Source organism: Tachypleus tridentatus, chromosome 6, assembly GCF_004210375.1.
Source record: "Tachypleus tridentatus isolate NWPU-2018 chromosome 6, ASM421037v1, whole genome shotgun sequence".
Lineage (NCBI taxonomy): Eukaryota > Metazoa > Arthropoda > Merostomata > Xiphosura > Limulidae > Tachypleus > Tachypleus tridentatus.
Window position 1 is genome coordinate 113,392,756 of NC_134830.1, and position 27,112 is coordinate 113,419,867.

At 34.8% G+C, this 27,112-nt stretch overlaps 1 protein-coding gene and 1 long non-coding RNA gene across 3 annotated transcripts in view; both read right to left on the bottom strand.

Moving 5' to 3' along the window:
- LOC143253338 (NALCN channel auxiliary factor 2-like) overlaps positions 1 to 15,858 on the bottom strand; it is a 74,637-nt gene extending 58,779 nt beyond the window's left edge. For both annotated transcript variants that reach the window (XM_076507057.1, XM_076507058.1), the window contains exon 1: positions 14,799 to 15,858. In XM_076507057.1, coding sequence (XP_076363172.1) covers positions 14,799 to 15,335 — 537 coding nt within the window. In that variant the 5' untranslated portion in view covers positions 15,336 to 15,858. The remainder of the gene's footprint in view (positions 1 to 14,798) is intronic.
- A 3,507-nt stretch (positions 15,859 to 19,365) lies between these two features.
- LOC143253341 (uncharacterized) lies at positions 19,366 to 23,015 on the bottom strand. The gene is made up of 3 exons (XR_013029516.1): positions 22,737 to 23,015; positions 20,843 to 20,937; positions 19,366 to 19,810 (listed from the first exon to the last, which is right to left on the bottom strand). It is a non-coding gene; the product is annotated as an uncharacterized LOC143253341 (long non-coding RNA).
- Between the last annotated feature and the right edge of the window lie 4,097 nt (positions 23,016 to 27,112).

The window sequence follows — 27,112 nt, forward strand, 5'->3', positions numbered from 1 at the left end:
GGAATTTAGCACAAAAATACACGAGTGCTATCAGCTCTAGCTGTCCCTAATTTAGTAGTGAAAGACCAGAGGGAAGGCAGCTAGTCATCACCACCCACCACCAACACTTAGGCTACTCTTTCAGCAACGAATAATGGGATAATCGACACAATATGGCGCTCCCACAGCTGAAAGGGCGAGCATATTTGGTGCGACGGGGATATGAAGCCGAGACCCTCAGATTACGATTCGAGTGCACTAACCACTTGGTCATCCCGGCAATGGCGGTAAAAAGGGGGGGCTTGAGCCCTTAATGAGTCAAACCCCCCTCAGCTCCCCAATATTGTTCCATACATATATTCATAAAATATGGAAAACACAATCGTCGTTGTTGCTTAACAATTAACATCAAAGAGACATAAATCTGTAGAACTCAACGTCTTCATTAAGACGGAAGTATGTGTCTTGCGTCCCATAGCAACGTACTGAATGTGCTGAAACTCATGTGTTATATTGCCGCTCCCTGTGTAATGCCATTCTATCTTGAGCTATGATAAAGGTTAGACAATCACGTTGATTTCAAGTTACAACAGATCATCAGGGACTTTACTTGATAAACCAAAGGTTTCACAGGTATTTACCCATTAATTTCATTTATCTTTTATTGAAAAGTAAAACATAGCATGCATGTATAAGTGTATTGTGTATAGGTCAAAACTGTGAAGCATTTAGCTGGTGTTGTGTTTTCTGTGAGATCATTTTGCATTGTGTATCAGCCATCCAAAATTGTACTGACGATTGTGGCATACACTTAAAATTGTGACTTACAATCCAATTAATGTTATACTTTTGATTAAATAATAACCTTACATGTTAACTGACCAAATAATATTTCTAAACAATTCTAGAACGAATTTTGAAATTGTCATTGGGCTATTTAGAAGTGTCTAATTTAATGTAATGTAGTAGTTACATTATTGTAAGAGGTGCTTGCCACACTTATGATAATAAGAACAATATCACAATCACAGTTTGGCCTGTATGAATAATGTGAACTTATGAAGAAACCAGCCTTTCTGTGAAGGTCAACTGCAACTTAGACATTTTGTTTTGGTGCTACTATGACCATTCAATATCCAAGCCGCGGGTTTGCTTTGTTCGAGCGCGCGATTCCCGCCTCGAATGCCTTAAACGTATGATCACCGAGCCGCTGACCATGGTGTACAGCTCAGCTCGATTGAGATCCAGATGCCAGCCGCACGCCACACACTCCCGTTCACTCCCATTAGCTGCCCACAGTTTTACAACATGCCCTATCAAATCTGTGTTTGTGTTCCATAATTAGCCCTGTACTTTTATATTATCACTACCCTCTAATTAAGTACTTGTGCTATATGGTTAAAGATAAACACTTTCTCTAACAGTATTTCACAGATATGTTCTGGATGCCAGGAGACACACCTTCTATGCCATCATAGACAGGATGCTCAACGAGCTGAATAGAAGATTCTCCTCTGATGCCTGCAGTGTTCTGATGAGTGCAACTGCATTGAACCCCAAACACTCCACATTTCTGGACAAGCAAGCACTCTTAGGAATGACAGCAAACTGTGGTGTGGCGTGTGTGTTTTCTTATAGCAAAGCCACATCGGGCTATCTGCTGAGCCCACCGAGGGGAATCGAACCCCTGATTTTAGCGTTCTAAATCTGTAGACATACCACTGTACTATCGGGGGGCATGGTGTGGCAGAAGATGACCTCGCAGTGGAAGTCCACCAGTTGAACCAGCTAATTGCCAGGAAGAAAGACAAGGGGCAAGAAGTATCCACACCATTCGAGCTTGCAATCATGCTGAAGCCATACAAGGATGCCTTCATGGATCTCCACAAACTTGTATGCATCGCTGTATGTCACTTCAGCTGTCTGTGAGAGACGTTTCTCATGTCTGAAGCTTCTCAAGACATACTTGCGCAAAAGCAGTGGTAACAACTGCACCAGCAACCTTGCTGTCATATCAGTAAACTCCAGGAGGGCAAAACTCGATATTGATACTGTTATAGACACATTTGCTGCCAATCTCCAGAACAGGCGCATTGTTTTGAAGTAATATTAACTATAAACACAACATGATGAAAGATAGATAGCCTGATAGTGACCTTACTTTTCCTCAGAGTGTATTAACTTCGCATGGGATAATTCGTTTCTGCTATGTAAATTATGTCTTTATGTTATATTTCTTTTGATTTGTAGCTTTACTCTTAATGGTATATTAAATATTCAATCTAACCTAATCTTGGTTTTCTTTATTATTATGTATTACCTTGGTTGGAATTTAGGTGAGCTTCCTCTTTTACATATACGCATACTTTCATAAACAGATTATTTCTAATTTGTAATAATGAATTATTAATCAGAGTATGAGTTTCCAATGAAAACTGCATTGAAAACGCAGTTCAAAATACCACACCTTTCTGAAATGTACCTTGGTATTTACATTATTATAATTTACCATCTGTACTTCATACTGATGGCATTTTGGGAAGCCCCTCTACAGTTTACCTCAGCCCCCCCAACGAAAATATCCTGGCGCCGCCACTGCATCCCGGCCAATGTGCATTTTTTGAAATCTGCATTTAAACAAACATTGTTTGAGATATTTAAATATTTTATCTTATTTGGCTTGTTGTTATTATTTTAGCTTATTCTCCTGGACTTTGTGTTTTCTTTTTCTTTTAGGTTTAATGTGTCTTTGCACTCTGATAAAAATCAGCAGAAATATATCATATTGAAAAATGAAAATGTACAAAATGTCAAACTTTCGTTTTTATGTTGCATGATAAATATAAGTATTTCAGTTAAAGTCGAAACCCTTAAAATTACTGTGTTCAAAAGCTTATAGGACATCCCACTGTTTATGAGCAAGTAATGTAAAAATATAGGCGTGTTTAAGCAGCTTACTTATTATTTTTGACAGCAATTTTTGCCATACTCCGTTGTAAAAAAACGTAATCAATCCAAAATGTTGTTAGATAAGCATGTGTATCTTTCATATTTTATCTTTCATGTTTTGCTACATGTTCTCTGTATCAATGTTTGGCTGCAACAGGAAGAGTTGGGTATAATGGAAGTCTCTTTTTCTTCCTTTACGGTTTCTATTTTTAAAACTGATAAAATCTAAAGAAAACAGAGTTAGAACAGTATGTTAAAACGCCATTTCTTGTTCCATTTGCAAGGTTATGTTCATGAATGCAATTCAGTAGTGTTTACAGTTTCATTACCATTTCGCTTCATTTGGTTGTAAAAAAGTTTTTATAAAGAGTTTACTGATCGATCATCAGTTTTCACTAGATCAATTTATCCCTGCATATTTCCCATAAATACTATATCCAATACACCAATTTAGGTTATGTCATCGATGACGTGTTCAGTATAATACACTGGCCATTGTTGTATTTTGTGAGAAGAGAGTTTATAAATGTCTGAATTATTGGAGTGTTTTTCAAAAAGTAGAACAATGCTGTCTGGTGAGTTTTAATATTCTGTTATGAAGACTGTCAATGTGTTATTGACTACTCCTACGATAGAATTGTTTTCTATATTTTATGTGTCGTGACCTAATCAGAGGAATCTAACGTAAAGAAAAAACTTTCAAGAAAAAAAACGTTCGCTGATATTTAGAGTTTCACTAGATGTTCCCCCAGTGATACACCCGTATGTCCGTTGACTTACAATACTAGGAACCGCATTTCGATACTCTTGGTGGGCAGATCACAGATAGCCCCTTGCGTAGCTGTGTGGTCAACTTCAAACGAACAAACCAAATGTTCCTCGGTACGTTGACAGACTTATAGAGCAAAAATTCGATTCCCCACGGTGGAACAGAATGAAGATAGCCCATTGTGCAGCTTTGTACTAAACCAACAACTTACTAGATACTCCTGATGTGTTTTCCACGACTCTCAGTCTAGGCGAAGTTTCTTGTAGCCTCCTCTGCATATGCCATGAATTGAAAACTTTACCTGAACTACATATGACTTTTACAACTTATCAAGAGTTATTTTATCTTAATAGGTTGATCGTTAGAGGCTTTTGCTTGTTTGTTGACAGGTTTTTTTGTTTGTTTTAATTAAGCACAAAGCTTCACAATAGAATATCTGCGCTTTGGTTATCACGGGTATCGAAACCCTCTTTCTAGCGTTATAATACATGCCACTGTGCCCTGGAAGGGACTTTCTGACAGTGAAATCCTATATAAGAAAGAATAAAGTTAACTTCTTGAAAATAGGAAGTGTATATAATAAGCTATCTGCACTCTGTTAATTGCAGGTAAGCAAACCCACGATTTAACCATTTAAGCCAGTAAATTTACCTCTGACCACCCCGAAGACTATTTGGATCGACCTTGGCTTATGATGTGTATACAGTGTGCATTAACTTTGTGACAGAACATATTCGATTTACCGAATTGTTCGGCCTGGCATGGTCAGGTGGTCAAGTAACTCGACTCGTAATCTGAGGGTCACGAGTTCGAATCCTCGTCACACCAAACATGCTCGCCCTTTCAGCCGTGGGGCGTTATAATGTGACGGTCAATCCCACTATTCGTTGGTAAAAGAGTAGCCCAAGAGATGGCGGTGGGTGGTGATGACTATCTGCCTTCCCTCTCTTCTTACACTGCTAAATTAGGGACGGCTAGCGCAGATAGCCCTCTTGTAGCTTTGTGCGAAATTCAAAAAACAAACAAACAGACCGAATTGTTCTTTAACAGAACGAAAACGAATATTTATAAGCACGTAATTATATTGTTCGAGAATATATAGAATGTGCATGATAATCTACGGTAAATAACATTTCACTGGGTAAAAGCTTTATTACTTCTGCAAAATAATGTTATAATGATATGTTGGGATATTTAACCAAGTTATGTGAGAGAAAAAACAATTGATAATAAGAATATTACGAGCTTTTAGTACAATGCAACTGAGGCTTATCAGTAGTCATGTATCTCAGATATGTTCATCCTTCTATTGCTATTTGTCATTAAAAAGACTCGCACGGAAAATTGTTTTGCATTATAGTTAGGCTTCACGGTGCTCTGGTTTGTTCGTCAGCGGCGTAATTACGCCCTACTGCGACATAATTAATCTTCTCCTTAATTAATCTCTAGCTATTTTTTGTTTATTTTTAATCTTAGATGTTGCATTTTATCAGTAGCTTATGGATAACTGTAAAATATTACTCTGTTGAAAAACGTTTTCCGGCTGATAAGCCTGACTAAGTAGGCTAGTACTGGTATTCAGATAAAGTCAAATAATAAATATCATGCCAAGGAAGTAGCCACGTGTAGTTTATGATTCAAATTATCCATATTTTTTAACATTAATATACATTACAAAGGAAGTTTTTACGATACTATCCATTACACAAAAGGTGTTTTACGTTAATATACATTACAAAGGAGTTGTTTTTAAAATTAATATCCATTACAAAGGAATTTTACGTTAACATACATTGTAAAAAAGGTTTTTACGTTCAATACATTACAAAAGAGTTATTTTGTTTTTTAAGTTAATACACATGATAAAGGAGTTGTTTTAATATTAATATACATTACAAAGGATTTGTTTCTTACGTTAATATGCATTACAAATGAGTTGCTTTTACGTTAATAAATGTTATAAAGAGCTGTTTTTGGTTTTACGCTAATATTCATTATAAAGAAGGCTATTTTTTTACGTTAATATATGTTACGAAGGTATTAAACCAAATTCCGCTTGATTGTGCATTAAAGAATGGGCTAACAATTAAGTATAAAGAGGCTACTTTAGATAAACATCTTTAAATAAAAGTGTTGACATGTCTGAATTTGTTCAGTAACATTAAACACCTTGGTCCGAAAGCGTTACTATCTGTTTTATAACATTTAACACCTTAGTCCGAAAGTGTTAGTATCTTTTAGTAACATTTAACACCTTAGTTCGAAAGTATTAATATCTGTTTAGTAACATTTAACACCTTAGTCCGAAAGTGTTAATATCTATTTAGTAACGTTTAACACCTTAGTCCGAAAGAGATAATATTTGTTTAGTAACGTTTAACACCTTAGTCCGAAAGAGATAATATTTGTTTAGTAACATTTAACACCTTAGTCCGGAAGTGTTAATATTTGTTTAGTAGCATTTAACTCCTTTTTCCGAAAGTGTTAATATTTGTTTAGTAATCGTCAGTCTTCGATTCAGAGGTATTAGACTTCTTCTTTAGAGGGCATTGAGTACGTTATGTCAAAACGATTTTGATTATGAAAATTAGCAAACCACAATATAAAGTCGTGATGGTGAGGGGTGTATTAAATCTACATTTTGCGATTATAAGACGTTTTTAGTAAAGTGATGCTCAAAAAATATTTATCGTTTTTTTTTAAAGGAAATGCTGAAACCCTTTCCAACTCCATGTATTCGTGTATTTTTAGAGCAGAAATATTTTCGTAATAAATGGCAATGAAAAAAAAAGAAATATGGATCAATTTTGTTACAAGAAACATCCAAAAAGAGTCCTGCTACAAGCTATACGCTGGCTTTGGCAATCAAATTGTAATGTTCTTAAACAGTTGAGAACTGAGAGGAAAAATGGTCAGTAGTAACATTCATCCAAGTGTCCTAGGCAGCAGTAAGTAATATAATCGAAGGATTTGCGTCGGGAAAAGAAACATATGTCATGTGTGCACGAAATATTTCTGTGTGATAAGTCCGTTCAATCATCACATACCTCAAACAACTAGAGAATGATATTAGTATTTAAGCTATTTCGTCCGAAAACCTTCCTAGAAAGTTGATGAACATGATGCCTGTGGATGTTTGTGCTATCAGACTGTTGAAACAAACACTCGGAAACCGTTTTCCGGTTTTCTTCAAAAAAAGATAGATTATGGAAAGTATGTAGGAAGGGAGAGTGTGCTTTGAACAAGTCTTTATGATGAAATATTTTGCAATATAAATTATGCTACAAAGCTATTGTCAAAATTCACGCTCCTCAGTTGGATGAAGTGAAGCTTAAGAAAAAAATCATTTTAACAAAACGAACTGAATCTTTGTACTCCCTTTGTATAGCGGTAAGTCTACGAATTAACAATGCTACAATCTGTTGGGCACAGCAGATAGTCCAATGTGGCTTTACTATAAGAAAACACACACACTTTCTGCGCATAGACAGCCTACTTGCTTTGCTCCACTAAACGTCAATCCTATCTTCAGAATATGTGAACATCAGAGGGTGCCATTCTTCCATCTGAACGTATGCATTTTACAGGTTTCCTTTCTTTTCTGAATATACAGTCTTACAGGTTTACCTCCCTTTTCTTGACGTATAAACTTTAGTTGCTATTGTACAATACACAAATTTATATTTTTTGGTTGTTTTGGCACGCATAATAACACCAATCTTTATATCGGTAGAGCTAATAGTCTTCTTTTCTGAGTCATATGCTTTCAATATATAAAATTCAGTTGTCAGTTACTTTTTTGTTCAACCAAAATGTTTACGTGCATAAAAAGTTTCTTATGGTATAAGTTCGAGTTATTTGTTACCTAAAATAAACGTAAAAGTATTGTAATTTTTTTGGTAATTCTAAACTGGTTGTATTATATATAATATCTTTAAGTTGTGTGACGTATGCTTTAGAATTTTTAGAATAGTTATGGTCTCCATATTATAAAGCGGAGCTCGGCATGATCAAGTGGTTAGGGCGTTAGTTCAGATCTCGTCTCACTAAACATGCTCGCCCTTTCAGATGTGAAGGCTCTATAATGTGACGGTCAATCTCACTATTCGTTGCTAAAGGAGTAACCCAAGAATTGGAGGTCGGTGGTCATCACTAACTGCCTCCAATTTAGTCTTTCACTACTAAATTAGGCACGGTTGTCCCTCGTGTAGCTTTGCGCGAAATTCAAAACACGCACATTATAAAGCGAAACTCTTAGAGAGCTTTGTGCACAATATTTTGAGAATATAAAACTTAGGCTAGGACTGTACTTCTCATTAAAGAAAGTTATATATATTTGGATGACTATATATATTTGGATGAGGACAATAAATAACCTCATATTTATTATTAACTTAAATATGGTTACTACTTTGGTGAGATATTTTATCATTACAAAACAGACGATCAAAACACTTTCCGATCTAGTTACAAAGAACATACTAATTACGCTTGTAACAACAGTTTGCATCTGCAGTGTCGCGTTGACATAGGTGCAAGTCACGGCACCAGAGGCGAACATTTAGAATCTAGAGTTTTTTTAACGATGAATTACTGAGCCATTCGTCGGAGAAACGCCGCTACAAGCCCTTATTACTGAACGATAACTACGTTTCCCAGCGAAGGGCTGTAAGGCCCGGGCTTGTAAATTTCGAAGAAAACTAACCAAATCAAAGAGAACAGTATCGGTCTAGGACAGAACAGCACAGCCACACTAGGACGTAAAGCCAACAGTATTTCTCTATAGACTTACGTAGGACTGTCGCCATCATCCCAGAGTTCTCAATCTTGACTTTCGGAACTCCTACTCCCTAATCAAAGCTATAATATCCTACCACACACAGAAGACTGTCGCTACCATCGCCAACCTTACCAGCCTGGTCGTTTAGGTTAATTGAACGATTGAAATTAAGCACAGAACTAGACAATGGACTATTTGTGTTTTGTCCATCAAGGGTATCGAAACCCGATTTCTAGCAGTGTGAGCCCGCAGACATTCCGCTGTGCCACTGGAAGGCCTGGACGTTTAGGACCCATATTCTCTACCCAACTGCAAACATCCAAATTACCTATGCACCAAATAATTCTCAAAGATCTCACGCTTTTAAAGAAGTGTAAACTACAATTACAACTACTCTCTCATCACAGTCGTGAGCGAAAGAGAATCTGTGGATATCTGAGTTATGGCACTTTGTAGTTCCAACAACTGTTGAAGCCTGGACGAACTTCAATGATATGCCTACAATAAACGAAGTGACAAGAGCTTTCCAACCTGATAGAGAGAAAGTAAGTTTTTATTTTAGTTAATATTATTTGACATAATGGTTACTACAGTTTATCATATAGTGGGAAATTTAAACTTTACTAGTAAACCGCTACAACAGAGTGTTCCGTCATAATAAAAACTGACAGCAATCTATTATATTTAAATATAGCTACAACGGAATGATCCGTCATAATAAAAACTGACAGCAGACTGCCGTATTTAAACATAGCTACAACAGAGTGTTCCGTCATAATAAAAACTGACAGCAATCTACTATATTTAAACATAGCTACAACGGAATGATCCGTCATAATAAAACTGATAGCAGACTACCGTATATAAACATAGCTACATATAAACATTATGTTCCATCATAATAAAAACTGACAACAAGCTACTATATCTAAACATAGCTACAACAGAATGATCCGTCATAATAAAAACTGACAAGAAGCTACTATATTTAAACATAGCAAGAGCAAAATTTTCTGCCATAATAAAAACTGACAGCGAGCTACTGTATTTCATTTTAGTTTAAGCAGCATGTTCCGTCAAAATAAAAACTAACAGCAAGTTATTATATTACATCATAGCTAGAGCAAAATGCTCCGTCATAATGAAAACTGACAGGAAGCTACTGTATTTAAACATAGGAACAACAGAATGTTGCGTCACCAATAGCACTATAACAGCTAGTAATTTATGATAATCCACATTCGTGATAAAATACACGATCTCTAATAACAAAAACTATAATAGTAATGAAACATTAAAATGTTTCGTCATTAATAATAACCAAATCTAAAACTGAGATAGCATTCTATACTGGTAACCTGGTAATAGAATATCCAAAACTAATTACTATCAGCAAAAATAACCAAATTTATTTCTACGACAACAAAATTTTCCATTATCATTGACAGCTACAGTTCGATAATTAAATTTATTGGTGACTATGTTGTGTGGTTTTATGATAGCATATGAAGTAAAAAGGATAATTTGTACAACTGACTTTTATATAAAGCATTAGCAAATATCAGTGGAGGAATACAATGACTACTGATAATGATACAACAAATGTTTTTCGTTGTTGTTTTTTATCACGGTATTATACAGTGTCGCGAAAGTTCAGAAGAATAAAGAACCGTCTCATGATAAAGATAGCAAATCTTTCACAATGAATAAAAGTCATGTGAAATAATATTTCACATCAGGCAAGAAGAACTAAATACCAGTAGATAACAATTAAAATATAATCATAGCTTATATCAAACAGAAAAAGTATAACAATACTAGTGTAAAAGCTCACAAAAAATGACGGAAAACCATTGTTGAATGATTCACGAAAAATATAGAATTTAGCTAAAAGGAATTTGTCTGTATCTCTAAAATGAAACTACTCTTCACTTATTTCATCAATTTCATCAAGTAATTCTTTAATCGTCATATTTTTAGTACAACAAAAATGCGTGTGCTTTCTGAAACTTTAAATAGCATTTTGAAACTTTTAACTGTATACTATATCAGGAAATAGAAAACATTGTGCTGACATTCCAACACAAATTTTCAACTTTCTCGAATTTACAAAAATAAAAAAATGTTTGATTAGTAATAAATGTTTATTTTCCTTGTGTTTTAAGGTCAGTTAAATTACATTTGTGTTTAAATGTCAAAAGAATACTTATTAATTAACGTTTATTCACCACTTAAAACTTTTTAAACACTGATTCTATAATGATAGTAATAATAGGCCGTTTTTATTCTTACTTAAGCATTAGGCCTAATACATAAATGTGCCATAATGCTTAGGTGAAACACAACTTACTAAATTTTATTTTACTTTTGGTAATAAGTTGATGTCGTAAAACTCATAAATTAAGCTATTTTGCTAACATATAACCAAGATTATAAAAAACTGTAAATAAAAAATAAACCTTTCTGACAAATTAGCATGAATATTGACATTCAACATAAACACCATGGGTGGTCTAAGAATCAGGTGATTTTGTTGCTAAGCAACAATGTATGCTGTTAAACATTACCTTAAAAAAGGAGCGTGAACGCTTTCTCAACACAGTGACAAAGAGAATAATCTTTTTATAGTTAGTTATTAGATAAAAATAAAAATATATCGTGTTGCGTATCGTCATAACAACACTGAAAATTATTACATTCTGTAAAATAAAAGTCGTGGTATGCTGTATCTAACAGTGTCTGACAATTGGAATCTGTGGTAAAGTAGCCCCAGTGAAATGAAAATGCTTGGTTCTGTAATATAGAGGAAAAGCTAGAGTGGATTTGTTCCATTTAACATATGATGGCACACTTTGAATATTTTGTTTTAATATTACTAAATATAACAAAACTACGTAGTGAACTATCTGTGCTCTGCCCTCACGGGTATCGAAACCAGATTCTTGCGTGTAAATCTGCAGACACACCGCTGTGCCTCGAATAGTAATAGGAATAATTCTAAACATGCCGGTTAATTGTACCGAGTATAGTTAATATTTTAATCAGGGTAGGAATGGTTAGCCATACTTTCACACGATGTGTGGAATTAAAAAACACTGGATGGAATGCAGTTTTTTGATAATTTACATTGTGTATAATATTATTTTGCAAAAATAGGTTTACATTTTTTTAAAATTGAAATACTTAGAAATGAACACAAATAGTGGTACCTCGGAAGATGGAACAAAGTAAACGATATCCATGGAATCCTATTCTGATAAGTAATTCTATGAGAGTATATTTTTGTCTCCCATCACACTGAAACTAAGGATGAAAAGTCAATCAACTATCGTAGTCGTGATGAGTATCCTAACATGTGGTGGTTGAACTCAAGTGGTACATTCTAACACTTTTCAAACCATAAAAGTTGTATTTTAATTATTTAATTAACGTATTTTTGTTTTTTTTTTTCAAATGCGAGATAACTGGTAGAAGTGTCAGAATGACCGTAGGGGAAGATGGAATTCCTCCATTGAGAAACTGTTCCAGCCTTGGGTTAAATTGATAAGACAAAAGGGAAAACTAGGATAACCGATCGTTAGGTGCTCAATAACTTCAGGAACGTTTCGTAATCACGAAACCACAGGAACCTCTGTAGGATATTGGGGAAATCACTATCAAATGTTATGATCCTACTTCAGTCTGTATTTCAAGTTATATCGTCCAAAATATCGATCTTTAAATAGTCTGCAAGTAATTTTATTCGTATTTCATATTCAACACTTAGACTAACCTCGAGAACATTTAAAACATTATTTAATAATAATAAAAAAATTACAAATTACTCAAATGTGCTATATATCTAACTACTCTGCAACGTTATTCACAAACTCCCCCCAGTAACAAAGCGGTTTGTCTTATACTAATTAAAACCGGGTTTAGATACCCATGGTGGCAGAGTACAGATAGCCCCTCGCATAGTTTTCCGCTTAATTACATACAGCAAAAGCAAATGTTCACACACACACACACACAAAATTAGCTCAATTTATTAACAGTTAAACCTTCATTAGATTATGTTGATATTAAGGGGATGTTGGCGGGATTACGCTGTTAAAACCCTTCGCACATTCCACTATATAAAAGTGACAATTAATATCGTTATTCAGTTAAAAGGTACAGAGAAAACCCTCATAGTGGCGGGTACTGCTGGTTGGCTGCTTAGCCCCTGCTTATTAATTAAAATTATGGATGGCTACAGCTGAACTCTAGGGATTTCAGAGTTAGCCCGCTCAGTCTACGAGTATATAACATGCGATTCAGCTTGAAAATCTTCGCATTAATAGAACAGTTAATTTCAGTAATCTGTTCGATATTCCCAACTTGGAATAAATGTCATCAACACATAATGTTATAGTACCAGTTCACTTTGTCTGTCGCTTAGTGTTGTTGTTGTTTGCGTGTTTCTCGGTGGTCTGGCTAGGTTAACTGGTGTTTGTGAAAAACAAAAAAATATATATTTTTCTAAAAGGCAGAACTGTGATTACTTTTTGTGTGTGTTGAGGTTGGTTACTAAACAGAAAACGTTTAAATGAACTGAAACAAAGGTTAGAATTATTGATGACGATAAACCCACTTGAAATAAAAATGTATCTCAGAACCTGAAGATGACCTAGGAAGATCGAAACGTTGTTCTCTGCTTATCAATAAAAGGGTTAATACCCATACCAACCGTTCTGAGATACAAAAGATTAGAAGTGTCTTTTAATAGGACAACTAAGACCGACCCAAGGCGTTGATATCATTTAGTCTATGGCTAACAGGTGTCCTCTGTTAATATAAAATAGAAGCCAAGCATCTCTACCATTCATTTAATCCTTGATAAACGCCAGACTTTATACTTAAAAAACAATCGCCGATTATGTTTAACCTCTGTTAACAGACATCATATTGCTTAATGAATACTCGGGAAACGCTGAGCCACGCGCTAATAAATACCAGACTTTGTTCAAAGAACGTCAGACAGACACTGATACTGTATGACTCAGAGGTTAAACGTTAACACACGCCATACTTTGTATAATGAACATTGGATAAACATTGATAATGTTTTAATGTCTGAGCCTAGTGTTAATACACACAAGCCTGCGTTTAAAAAACATCAGATAAGTACTAATAATGTTTAACCTCTGAGTCAAATGTTAACACACACCAGCATCTGTAAAAAAAAAAAAAAAAACATCAAACAAACACTAATAATGTTTAACCTTTGAGTCACACACAGACATGCCTCTATTTAAAAAACATCAAACACTGATGTTTAACCTTTGAGTCACACACTAACACACATAGACCAGCCTCTGTTTAAAAAAACATAAGACAAGCACTAATAATGTTTAACTTTTGAGTCACACACTAACACATGCACCAGCCTCTATTTAAAAAACACCAGACACCAGTAATGTTTAAGCTCTGAGTCACACGCGAGTATATACCAGGTTCTGCTTACAGAACCTAGACATATTCATGATGACGAGAAACCCACATGAAGCACTTACTATATATTTATATCTACAGATGAATGTTTACGTGTTATTTCAGGTCATGTCTAAGTTTGACTTGCACAGTATATTTAACTTTATTTCCTTTACAAATAAAAAATAAAGTAAATATGTATTTTCTTTAGTTTAGTTAGAGTCAGACGAAAAACAACTTCTACGCCTATAACCTGCATTTAATAATATAATACTGATAATAATACATTACAAAATAAGAACAACTAAACATCCTTGAATAAAAGTTTGTTTGTTTTTCAGTTTAACCTAACAACAAATGTTTAATAATAAATATACGTTTGTAACCAATAGCATTGAATATTAATATATACACATGTCTACTAATATATATGCAATCATTTTAAAAAGTTTTAGCGGTTTATTTTAAGAGTTTTACCACCAATATTTTCAACAAGCTTGGTTGGAGAAAAGCATGTAAGCTGCGAAAGCTCTGCGAACTGTAAGATAAAACCAGAATTATTCTGAAACTATTGTTTCTTCCGAACAGCTTTATGCATATATCCAATTAAAAAACTTTAAGATAAGTTCTTATTTTTTATTCACACAACCTTTTCTGATTCTACGTTTTCGTACCTGTAAAGGTTAATTCAAAATGCATGATTTAGTAACCACTACCTCAAGTGACTTTAACAATGAACTCGTGCTTTCCTTATTTTAAACTTACTGATAATTCCTATGTATAATTTATCATTTTTAAAGATTAGTGATCCTAGCGTTTGACCACAAAAATGAGTTTAACTTTTGATATCTGTATTTTGAAGCTTACCTCACATTCTTGACAGAAAAACCGAACCGAATACTGCCCTCTACAATCGTATCGGGCGAGTAAAGCTTCAAACTCGCACGTGGCTTGCTGAGCCATGGTGTCGAGGTTAATCACTGAAGTCAGAGCGGTCCGACAATCTTCTGGTGAACCTTTTATTCCCTGTGGTCCGAGCACTGATGTCAAGAGGTAATGGGAGCAGAAGCAAGGGCGTTGGTACAGCAGATGCTCCTCTCGCTCCCTGCCCGGTGACAGGGCGCACAGGTACGCCAGGGAAAGGCACTGGGGTTGATTCAGCCCCTGAGACACAGGACAGATACGACTTATCTCAGAACCAAAACTGTCTGGTATCGAGGGATTATGGAAACGCGCAGAATAAACAGTCGAATCTCTAACACTTAGACAGGCCATAAAGTTGTCCAGTAGCACAACACTGAAGAAGAGAAGAGAGGCCAAGCACAGCCGCCATCTCTGTAACACTTTTCGGTATGGCTTCTCCAATGAAGGCGTGCGGCTCCCATCATCATACTCTAATCTCATATTTCATTTGATTAAAAAATATAGAAGGAGCAGGAAGCTAGCAGGGGCCTCATGACAAGCTGACTTAACTGTCGCTGGCCCGAGTCGCCCCTGCTCGCTCACCCTCTCCGGACCCGCTAGAAAATAGCCTTCTTCATCAGCACTTTCTGACCGCTTCATTCTTAGCTGGACAGTTCAGCCATTTAATACCATGTTGTAAAAAATAAAATAAAATAAAAAAAAAGTTTTCTACTTTGAAAAACAACAACAAGAAACCACTGCACGCTTACTAAAGACAAATTAAAATGATGTAGAAACTTTTTAAGAACAAACGGATAAAAAGAGAGGAAGATGGAAAATCCACTTCGCACACAAGACTCTAGGATATCGGCTATGAGCGACTGGCGTCAACCTCTCTTCTCTCTGATGTAACTACCAACACCAGTCCTGAGCTTAAGTAGTGCACATGCGCGAGCTTCCTCCGCGGTCTCTGCCACTGCGGGGTGCGGTCCAGCTGCAGCCTAGCAACCACCAGTAGGGTAAGAAAAAATTGGATGACAGATGCCTCGCCAGGTGGACAGAGTAGGAAAAAGAGGAATACTTTGGTTTTCACTGAGAGTAGGTCTAGCTAGAGATGAATGGTCTGGTAATGAAGAGTAGAGAACTTGAAAATTAGCTCTCAACTAGTAGACACAAAAGTCCAACTAGTGTGTTTGGACGGTTAGTTTTCAATCAGAAGCTCAAAGATCTTTGATACTTGGAGGTTAGGTCCAACTTGGCATGTTGCCCATTGTCGGAACGATCGATTTGAAGAATTTGACGACCGGAAACGTCAAGTTGCAGAAATGGTAACAGCTGTGGGGTTCAGTAACACATAAAATACGAAGTAGCCAAACACACATTCATTATAGTGTGATGAGGTGAGTAGTCTCTACGAATAAGCAGCGGAAATCCAAAAAATTTTATCAGAGAAATGCTTTTGTTATTTAAAGAAATGCCTTATTAGCTTTGTGCTTATAATTGTAGGGTTGATCATATTCATTCAGGTAACGAAATAAGAAACATTTGTGATTCATAGTTGATTTTACGGGGAAATAGTCTCACTGTTTTATCTTCTATTCATTTAAATTCCATCACTTTATTTCAACAGCAAAACTATTGAAATTCGGTACTGAAATTTTTTACAAATAAAAGTCTCCTGGTTAAAAAGTCAGGTTTTGATATTGCGATAGGCAGAACGCAATAGATAGAGCATTGTATATTTTTGAGCTTAACAACGAACAAACCATAATTTAAAAAATAATCATAACAACAGAGTGTCAAACTGTTATTTGTTTTATTTTGGCCAGGATCTGCTAGATAAATAGTTTAGTAGTGATCTTTTCTTTAGGTAGTTTAGGGAACTCGATTGCCAATCTGAGGGTCGCCGGTTCAAATTCCTGTCACACCAAACATGCTTGCGTGAGGGGATTATAATGTTACAGTCCATCCCACTATTTGTTGGTAAAAGAGTATCCCAAGAGTTGGCTATAAGAGTTGAAATAATGGTTTAAATCAAGTATTATTTTTACAATGGCGTGTTATTATGAATTCTGTTAAAAGGACAAATACGTATTTATACGTAACGTAGATTTACTATGTTACATTATAGTGATTGTTTTCACTAATTCTTCCACATGTATGATCCTCAAACAGGAATTGACTAACGGGCGCGGACTAAGAATTCAAAGGTAAACGTTTCACGACTGTTTATACAAAAAAAAACAAAAAACGCGCTCCTTACACGAGAATGACAGTCAAATCCCACTGTTCAATCAGACAAGCGTGGTTCAAGAGTTGACGGGGGGTTTTGTTGACTAGTTACTTTCAAAATTAGTGACGGTTGTGCATAGCTAACTAAATACACGAGCAGAAGAGAATTAATTATTTCACATACTTTGCGTTAGTAATCTGAACTCCCACAGTTTTTGTAAAAAATGATCATTCAAAAAAAACAAACAAACAAAACAAAGACTGTGCGAACTTATAATTTAAGAAACCGGGTTTAAACCTGTGGTGGGCACAGCACAGATAGCCCATTGTGTAGCTTTGTGCTAGCGTACGAATAAAGGATTAAGCAAATCGTTCGTTTTACTTTCAGTATATCATGTTTTCATTGAAAACTAAACTTAGTCAAGCAGTTGTTGTATGATTAATTGTCTCGACAAATTATAAAAATTCGAATGTCTTTTAAACATCATTAACATTTCCAGTTTTATCCAAATTATGACATGATTCATAATTCTTAATACTGTCAACTTCATTTACAGCTTTTCTGTTTTTCTCGGGACTCAACGTTTTTTTGCGTAGCTATAATATGCATCGACTTACTTCTGCTGAAAGTTCGAACTTTGAAAGTCTTTGCTTAAAACGAATATTTCTTAAATGTGTTTGTAGTCCATGAGGATACTTAGTCGGACTTAGTTATGATACTTAATCATTGGAGTCGTTCAACTCACTTTTTTCGTGGATGTTTATAAAAGATAAAAAAATCTTTCTAGTTGTTATTACTTCACAAATTCATATTGTTGTTGTTTTTTTGTGTGAACACTTTTAGGATTTTCACACTAGATGGCAGCAGCAAACATAAACGTATACGTGTAAGACGACATGTTGAGTTTTAAATGTTTTAAATGTCTGACCATACACTTTTTCATTCCCACAGCCTCCACATTTTCGTATTTTAGAAGAAACTTTACGATTACAATTACTTTGTGAAATAATAATCAACTCTTTATATGTCACCAAGGATGATAGAAAAGACTCACGGAAAATCACTTTATTGTTAAAGGGTTAAATGTAGTAATTTGATATTAACGTTTCCTACTTTATCAGTTGCACGGGTATAACAAATAAAAACTTGTATGTGAAAAAACGGCTCGTTTGAGTTGAGAAGATATTTTACGTAGAGGAGCGAACAACGTTTCGTCCTTCTTCGGTCATCGTCAGGTTCACAAAGAAAGAAACAGGTAACTGACCGAAAGCTGACCACATGTTTGAAAGGGATTGTGTAACTGAGTGTCGGAATGTAGAGGGCGGTGTTAGATGTTTGAATATATAATTTTATATTCTTTGTTTTATTATTTTTAATATAAGTATGAAGATGTTCCTTTGTATTGATTTATTTTGGGTTTAAGTTGTTGTATAAGTAAGGCTTATTTAATTTTGCCCTTCTTTATGTTTGTTTCTTTATTTAGTATTTGAGTGTTTTCTATGGTTATGTTGTGTTTATTTGACTTGCAGTGTTCAAAAACGTGTAAAGGTGACTTTTTGCGTTCTTTGAATCTGGTTTCCATTTTTCTACTTGTTTCTCCAACATAGAAGTCGTGGCAGTTATCACATTGTATTTTATAAATAATGTTGGTGTGGTGTTTGTCAGTGTAGTTTTTTACATAGTGTATACCTCAGTTTTGTGCCTGGTTTTTGAATAAATTTAGTATTAACTGGAATGTCATATTTTGTTACTAGTTTTTGCCAAATGTTGGTTATTTTTCTGCTGATATCGGGAATATATGATATGCAGCAGTATATGGTTTCATGATTTTTTTATTCGTGAGATATATTTATTTGTTTGTTGATTTTGCTTTCTGTCTAGGTGTGTGCGTATAATGTTTTCTACGGTTTGTGGAGGAAACTTATTGATGTTGATGAAGTATTGTTTTATTTTATCTAATTCATCGTTAATTTTATCTGGTGAGCATAGTTTTATGGCTGTGTTTATTTGGTTTCTTAGTATGTTGAGTTGTTGTTTTGTAACAAAAGATCCTGTAAATATATCTTTCCTGCTACAATAGTGTGCTGGAACAAAAGCCTCTGATTTACATGAATAGGTTTACATGATTAGATCTTTGCACTGTGGCACAAAAATTCTATATGAAAAACAGAGATTTTATAACCCATCTTAATTTCTTAATATACAGAAAATATGCTGTATATGTATACGTATAACTGTATACGTGTGGTGTAAAAACTAGAAAAGAACAAAGTGATGAAAAAGCTACTATATGTGTGAAGTTTTGAAGTTTCGCCAGACAAAGAATCACCTTACATGTTATTACAATAATTGATGAGTTGCCTTCGTGAAGAGAGCGACTACGCGTTCCGAATCACGTAGTCATCGTGAATTTCTGTGAAATTTGTCAGTTTTCAGCATGAATAATTGATTTTTTGTACGCCTATTAACGAAGCCTCGCTTAAAAATAGAAGTTCAGTGAGGCAAAAGTAGTTAGTTGACTGACGAAAGGACATTTATTTTTCTGTCACCTCATAAAATTTAAATAACAAAAAGAACAGTTTTCAATACATGAACAGTTGCTTTGGCTCACTATCACTGTTACCATAGTCTCAATTTCCACCACTACTATGTCATATTCTTTACTGTTCAACATCTATTTCATATCTTCTGTCAGTTATCAATATTACACGAATATTTTGAAACTTGTTGGTGAAGATAAGAACTAGATAAAAGGATAGAAAATACCCGGTTTGCTTCTGTAATACATAGGGTCGTACATTATCATATTTGAATCTTACATTCTTTTCAGACTTATTTTAGTTTCATTGTTTATTTTATCGGTCATACTTTAATTTCGTGTTTCCATTCTCAAATATCAAATAAATATTATCAAACTTGTTTGTTTTTCCATTCCGCTCTTTTTGTCACAGTAACATTCTATCCATCCAAACCGAACCTATCCACATGCGGTTTACGTGCATTCTCTTACTGTTGTAATCCAAGAAAACCGCATCCACATGCGGTATGGTTTACGTGCATTCTCTTACTGTTGTAATCCAAGAAAACCGCATCCACATGCGGTTTACGTGCATTCTCTTACTGTTGTAATCCAAGAAAACCGTATCCACATGCGGTATGGTTTACGTGCATTCTCTTACTGTTGTAATCCAAGAAAACCGCATCCACATGCGGTATGGTTTACGTGCATTCTCTTACTGTTGTAATCCAAGAAAACCGTATCCACATGCGGTATGGTTTACGTGCATTCTCTTACTGTTGTAATCCAAGAAAACCGTATCCACATGCGGTATGGTTTACGTGCATTCTCTTACTGTTGTAATCCAAGAAAACCGTATCCACATGCGGTTTACGTGCATTCTCTTACTGTTGTAATCCAAGAAAACCGTATCCACATGCGGTTTACGTGCATTCTCTTACTGTTGTAATCCAAGAAAACCGTATCCACATGCGGTTTACGTGCATTCTCTTACTGTTGTAATCCAAGAAAACCGTATCCACATGCGGTATGGTTTACGTGCATTCTCTTACTGTTGTAATCCAAGAAAACCGTATCCACATGCGGTTTACGTGCATTCTCTTACTGTTGTAATCCAAGAAAACCGTATCCACATGCGGTTTACGTGCATTCTCTTACTGTTGTAATCCAAGAAAACCGTATCCACATGCGGTTTACGTGCATTCTCTTACTGTTGTAATCCAAGAAAACCGTATTTAACTCTTCTATTAATTTTACCAGTGCTCATTTCTTCAGAGTTTTCTTCATCCTGTCCTTTCAACTTACAGTGTTCTGATTGTGCTGTGTATTTGTGTAACAACTTCATCCTGAGCCTGTATCAGTAAAAGTTATACATATATTATTTATTTTATTCCTTCATAACTTCAACTTAGAGCTCTCAATAATGCTTTTCATTTTCACTTATTAACACCATCCACCTTTCTTTACACTGATCTTTGAAATTCATCATCATAATTTCATTTCACCATCACTTATTTCACATCATCCAAGTGACTTTAAAAAATAAAATTAGTTCACACACACTACCTTCTTCACACAACCTGAGTCACGTCACATTGTCACCTAAAATTCATACCATACGTTATTTCGTACTATTCTAACCACTTCACACTCTTTTTAGAATTTCATAAAGTACGTTATTTCACACACTGTATATTTAGAATTTTTCTACTCTGTTCACACTATTCTCTAAAATTAATAATATAAATTATTTCACACTATCCAAGTCACTCAGCACAGTTTTCCAAAATTCATAAGTTATTCTACACTAAGAGTACATCTAGGGACTTGTAACATTAAAATCGGGTTTCGATTACCCACTGCGGGCATCGTAGAGATAGTCCGTTATATAGCTTTGCGCTTAATAACAAACAAACAACTGTCACACAGTGCTCATTTCACACCACCGCGTCGTTTCGTACCGTTTCATAAAAATTCATTAGTAGTTTCACATAGTGTTTTACACCATCCGAATTTATTCACACTGATTTCTGAAATTAGTGATTAGAGTTACTTCACACCACCCACGTTACTTCATACCTGATTTTTTAAAAAAATTTTTAATTTAAGTTATAACTTATGATACATACTGTTTATTTCCCACAACCTGTATCATCTCAAACTAGTCCGACATGGCCAGATGTTTTGGTCACTCGACTCTTAATCTGAGAGTTCGAGTCCCCGTCACACCAAACATGCTTACCCTTTTAGCCGCGGGGGCGTTATAATATTACGATCAATCCCATTATTCCTTGGTAAAAGAGTAGCCTAAGAGTTGGCGTTGGGTGGTGATGACTAGCTGCTTTCCCTTTAGTCTTAAACTGCGAAATTAGGGACAGCTAGAGCAGATAGTTCCACGTGTAACTTTGCACGAACTTCAAAACAAACACCTCAAACTGTTTTCTGAAATTCATAGTCTAAGTAATTTTAAAAAGTCTTCCTACACATTCTTTTTAACACTTAAATCGTAAAGATCATTTTGTCATGCCCTCTTCTTTTTTTTTCTAAGACGTAAATATCCTCATCATACCTACAAGACCACCTCCAAGTTTCTTGGATAGTTACTTAAGTTGCTCTATTATGCAAAGTGAGACTTTTGCCACTTAAAAACGTCGAGGGCGTTATTCATCAAATAAAAAATGAAGTTCCTTAAAGCACGTTTCCAAACACTTCAACATACTATCAGTGTTTAAAACCAAACTCTTTTAGGATTAATTACTCTTCTATTTTTTAAAGTGTGTAGCACGAAAACTTTGTTGCTATTTTCATCTGCTTTTTTTTAAACAAAATTGTGTTTGTATATCTCAGGTTTCTTGTTTGGGTTACAGCATTATTTAAACAATATATATATATATTGATTTTATCTACACTCTAAGTTGGTTTCTTTAACAAAAAACTATCACATTAACTCTATGCACTCTATCTATGACGGGAAATCTCCCAACCCCACACAGATCCTACCATTCACAGTTGGTAAATTTTCCGTAGTTCTGGTGAGGAACGTAGAATTCTCCGTTAAAAGGTTTATAGTGAGGTATTGATTTAAGCGACAATCTTAGCACAAGTTGTTTTAACAGGAATTATTATTCCAGAGAAGGATTTACCTTTTTACCTTATTTACTTTGTTCCAACTATTTCGTGGATGCCTCAGTTATACATCTAGTTATAGGCATTATACGAGTTAAGAATAAGGAAGTAGGCTTATAATTCCGGTCTGTCGGTTTTACCCTAAAATATATTTGATGTAAGCTTACGAGATAAGACGAGTTGATTGGTTGAGAAGTGTTCCTATCTTTATGGACCAAGAGTCTGATACTAGGAGACTCCACGAGTGAAATGGCAAGGAAGGAGAAAGTAGCCTAAAAATAGCTGTCGTGATTGACTTGTTTATACTAACACAAAATCTGTTTAGAATACAAGGACTGAGGGTAGGGGAGATTCTATAACGGAAACCGCACTTTTCAGCGACATCCAAATACCTCGTGCTTGTAAAATAAAATAAAAATGTTTCAGTGACTTTAGGGAAGACCCAATTGGCTACCACGTGATCTAGGTACGTGTACTTGCTGTTGAGCGCCAGTCTTCTGCAAAATTCGTATGAAATAAATCTAAGCTGTCTTCTTATACTAGCTTGTTCGCGAATTTTATTTCGAGTGTTATCACCAGCAACTATTTTATCTATTACTAAAATGCACCTGGCTACAGTTGTCTCATTTAACATTTTTACTTATTTGTTTTTCAATTTTGCGCAAACCTACACGAGGGTTATCTGCGCTAGCCAACCTTAATTTACCAGTATGAAACTAGAAGAAAGGTAACTAGTCATCGCCAACTCTTGGGTTACACTTATAACGAATAGTGGGATTGACCGTCACATTAAAAACCCACGGCTGAAAGTGCGAGCATGTTTGGTATGACGGGGATTCGAACCTGTGACACTCAGATTACGAGTCGAGCGCCCTAACCACCTGGCCATACCATTTGTACTTAATGCCGTGAATCTTATTTAACTTAGTTATTATTATTAATTATACATCTTAAATAAAGAACAAAGATAATGCATTCCTGTAACTGAAATTAAAAGCGTTGTTAGGAATAAAACTGATTGTAAAATTATCTATACAAAGTATTATAAAAATCTATCTTGAAAATTACGTTTTTAAATTTGTGTCAGAAATAAGGTTAAAAATAAAATGGTGAAATTCTTCAATAAAAAAAAAAAAAAACGTTTTCATGACCAAATACCACATTCTAAACTTTATTTTTCATCATCTGAGTCACTAATTACCTCCGCCAAAGAAAGTATACAGAGGTTATGTTTTCACCCCTATATGTGTGTATGTGTTTGTCTCAAAAATAGCTGAAATGATTTATACCAAAGTTTGAATACATTTAGACTATGACCCAACTTAGAAAAGATTAGTCTTTGTAGGGTCATAGGTCAATATGTTAAAAAAAATCCCTTTCTGTTAAGATGAGGTCCGATTTTCCACACAATTTTTGCTCTATAATTCAGCAAAAAGATCGGATTTTGATTAAACTTGGTGGACTTTATCGAGCATTATTCTTCGTTTTTCTGCCTTAAATGGTCCAAGGGCACATTTTCGTGTTTTCTGAGAGCCGTATAGATCAATGCTGAGTGGCGGAGGTAACAATCTACTGAGTGCCCCTCTATTATTTGTACACCTATATTAGTTAACAAGCGTCATTGCTTTAATATTCTGCAAAAAATAGAAAATAAAAAGTAAGTTTTATAATAGCTTAGAATAACAAATGAAAATTTATTCAATTATTTTGCTTACATACATATATATCTGTAAGGAAAGAAATCCACATTTTAATTAATTTACATCACTGATTGCATTTTAAAATAAGATATTTCCTTCATGGCATAAAAACAACTTCTTATCATATGCCCTTATGGTTAATATATAACTGTTCTTGTTTTCTTAGTGCAAAGCTACACCATGGGGTATCTGTACTGAGTATACCGCAGAAATCTAACCCTCAAACATATCCATCTCTAATTTTGACAAGGAGGAACGAAACCAGTTCAGAGTGATTGTTACTCTTAATTCTGATGACACACAACTAGAAGTGTGAAGGATATTTTGTACCACGCTTCGAACCAGAGATCCTCAGATCCCTCATTCCGATGAACTAACCACTTGACCACGTTTGAACTTTAGAATAAAAAGAAACTTTGACTTATTTAGTACTTTTTAACATGGTGGTAATTAAAATAATATTTGATTGCATCTATTAGTTCCCATTACTCAGATTTGTAAAACTGAAACAGGTACAAACAAACGTTTATGAGGAATAACATAAGTAATAAAATAATGTGAATAGTAACATACTAAAGCAACATTTTTATCTTAGTTATACCTAGAGTGACCAGATTTCAAGACTGAAAAACCGGGATAGCACAGTATTTGCTCTTAGTTTTTGAAAAAGTAATTTCAAATTTGAAATAATTAAACTTTTGATTAATTTACTTTAAATGTATTGAATTGTTTCACGGTATTTTCCTAATATATTAACAGAGAAATTGTTTTTAAATAATTTCAGCAACCTGTTTTTCATGACAGACATAAAACCAATGAATAAAAGTAGTCAAATTCTACACCCCATTAATTAATTATTCACTTTATCCAATACATCTTAAAATAGGCTACTTCATACTAAAGATTTATTTAAGAATTCATGACATTTTCAAACACACTACTTTTAGGTTTTATTATTACTTTGAAAATTTTTAGACATATTTTTGTGAAGGATGAATGGAATGTAGAAGTTCTGTTTCGTTTTTCCTTCATTAAATAGTCATACAACTCGGTACATGAGTGTGTAAAGTATGTTTTAATATGAGCGTTACCATAACTATTTTCATATTCAGACCTGGGTTTCCCACCGAGCACGGATGGGACTTTCGAGAAAGTTACGTCAACAAGCGAGTCAATTTGTTATTCGATGTGACTCATAGTTTGATATCCTTATAATAAAATTGGGGCATCTTCTGCGTCTCGAAACCTTTTCTGAGGACACCATAACAACCAACTAAGAAACGGGGATTTCCCATCAAAATCGGCCCTGTATGGCCAAGTGGTTAAGGCACTTGATTCGTAATCTGAGAGTTGTGGGTTCGAATCCCCCTCCCACCAAACATGCTCGTCCTTTCAGCCGTGGAGGCGTTTTAATGTGACGGTCAATCCCACTATTCGTTGGTAAAAGAGTAGCCCAAGAGTTGGCGGTGAGTGGTGATGACTAGTTGCCTTCCCTCTAGTCTTACACTGCTAAATTAGGGACGGCTAGCGCATATAGCTCTCCTGTAACTTTGCGCGAAATTCAAAACAAACCAGAAGTCTGTTCATCCTAATTATACGACATTAGTTCTGGAATAAGATAATTTATTTATTCATTCTGATTAGGTATGTAATATGTTGAGGCTAACAAAACTCTTTCCAAAATATATCTTGAATTTTTTAATTCCTCGTTTTCCTACTAACGTATACTGCTGTTGGCTGCAAGTATGAATAAAGGTGATTTGAGCCGCCTTAATTTAACGATTCAAGTTTTATCGTTCAAAGGTGCCTGTTTTACGTTATTTTGAGCATTACATATCTTACACGATCTAAATGTACAAAACTTTGTTCTGATATTTTTCACAACTGATAAAAATGGAGGTAAACTTTCCTTCTCGTTATTCCTAAGTAGTAATATTTCATTGACTTCAGTACCGTAAAAAAAAGAAAAAGTTAACTGTTATAACCATTTAAAATTTAGGATAAAAACGTCGACTCATTTTGTTGTTCTGCTTCAGATAACGATTCATTAATGTTACTTACATAAAAGTTATATTAAGTCTTTGGCCTTATTCAATTTAACACTAAACATCCTAAAAATATTAAGCTGTGACCTTATTTAATATGACACTTCCTAGGTTATAGGGTATATCAAGATTTGCTCTTATCTAATATCACATATTATAAAACTGATATTAAGTTTTGCTCTTATCTAATATTACATATTCTAAAGCTAATATTAAGTTTTACTCTTATTTAATACGACACGTACTACAGCACAGATTTGGTTCACAGACTTATAATACTAGAACCCGGGGTTCAATTCCCAGCGGTTGACACTACAAATAACCAAATATGGCTTTGCTCTAAAACTAAATAAACTATAGCCCTACTTCACGCAGCCTCTGAAGCTAAAAATCGGAGACTTTTTTTCGGATATGCCAACATACATTTATGCATATGACTTAGACGGCTGAATCTGACACCTATATTACTCTTATATTTCATTTTTTAAGGTACTATTATAATAAAACAAGCAAGAATGGGGGCTATTAACTTGAGACAAGTTAATTTTGTTTGTTTGTTTTTAACTATAAAGTTACATAATGAGCCACCTGTGCTGTGCCAACTAAGGGTATTAAAAACGTTTTTTAATGCTATATGGCTTTAGGCTTATCGCCGA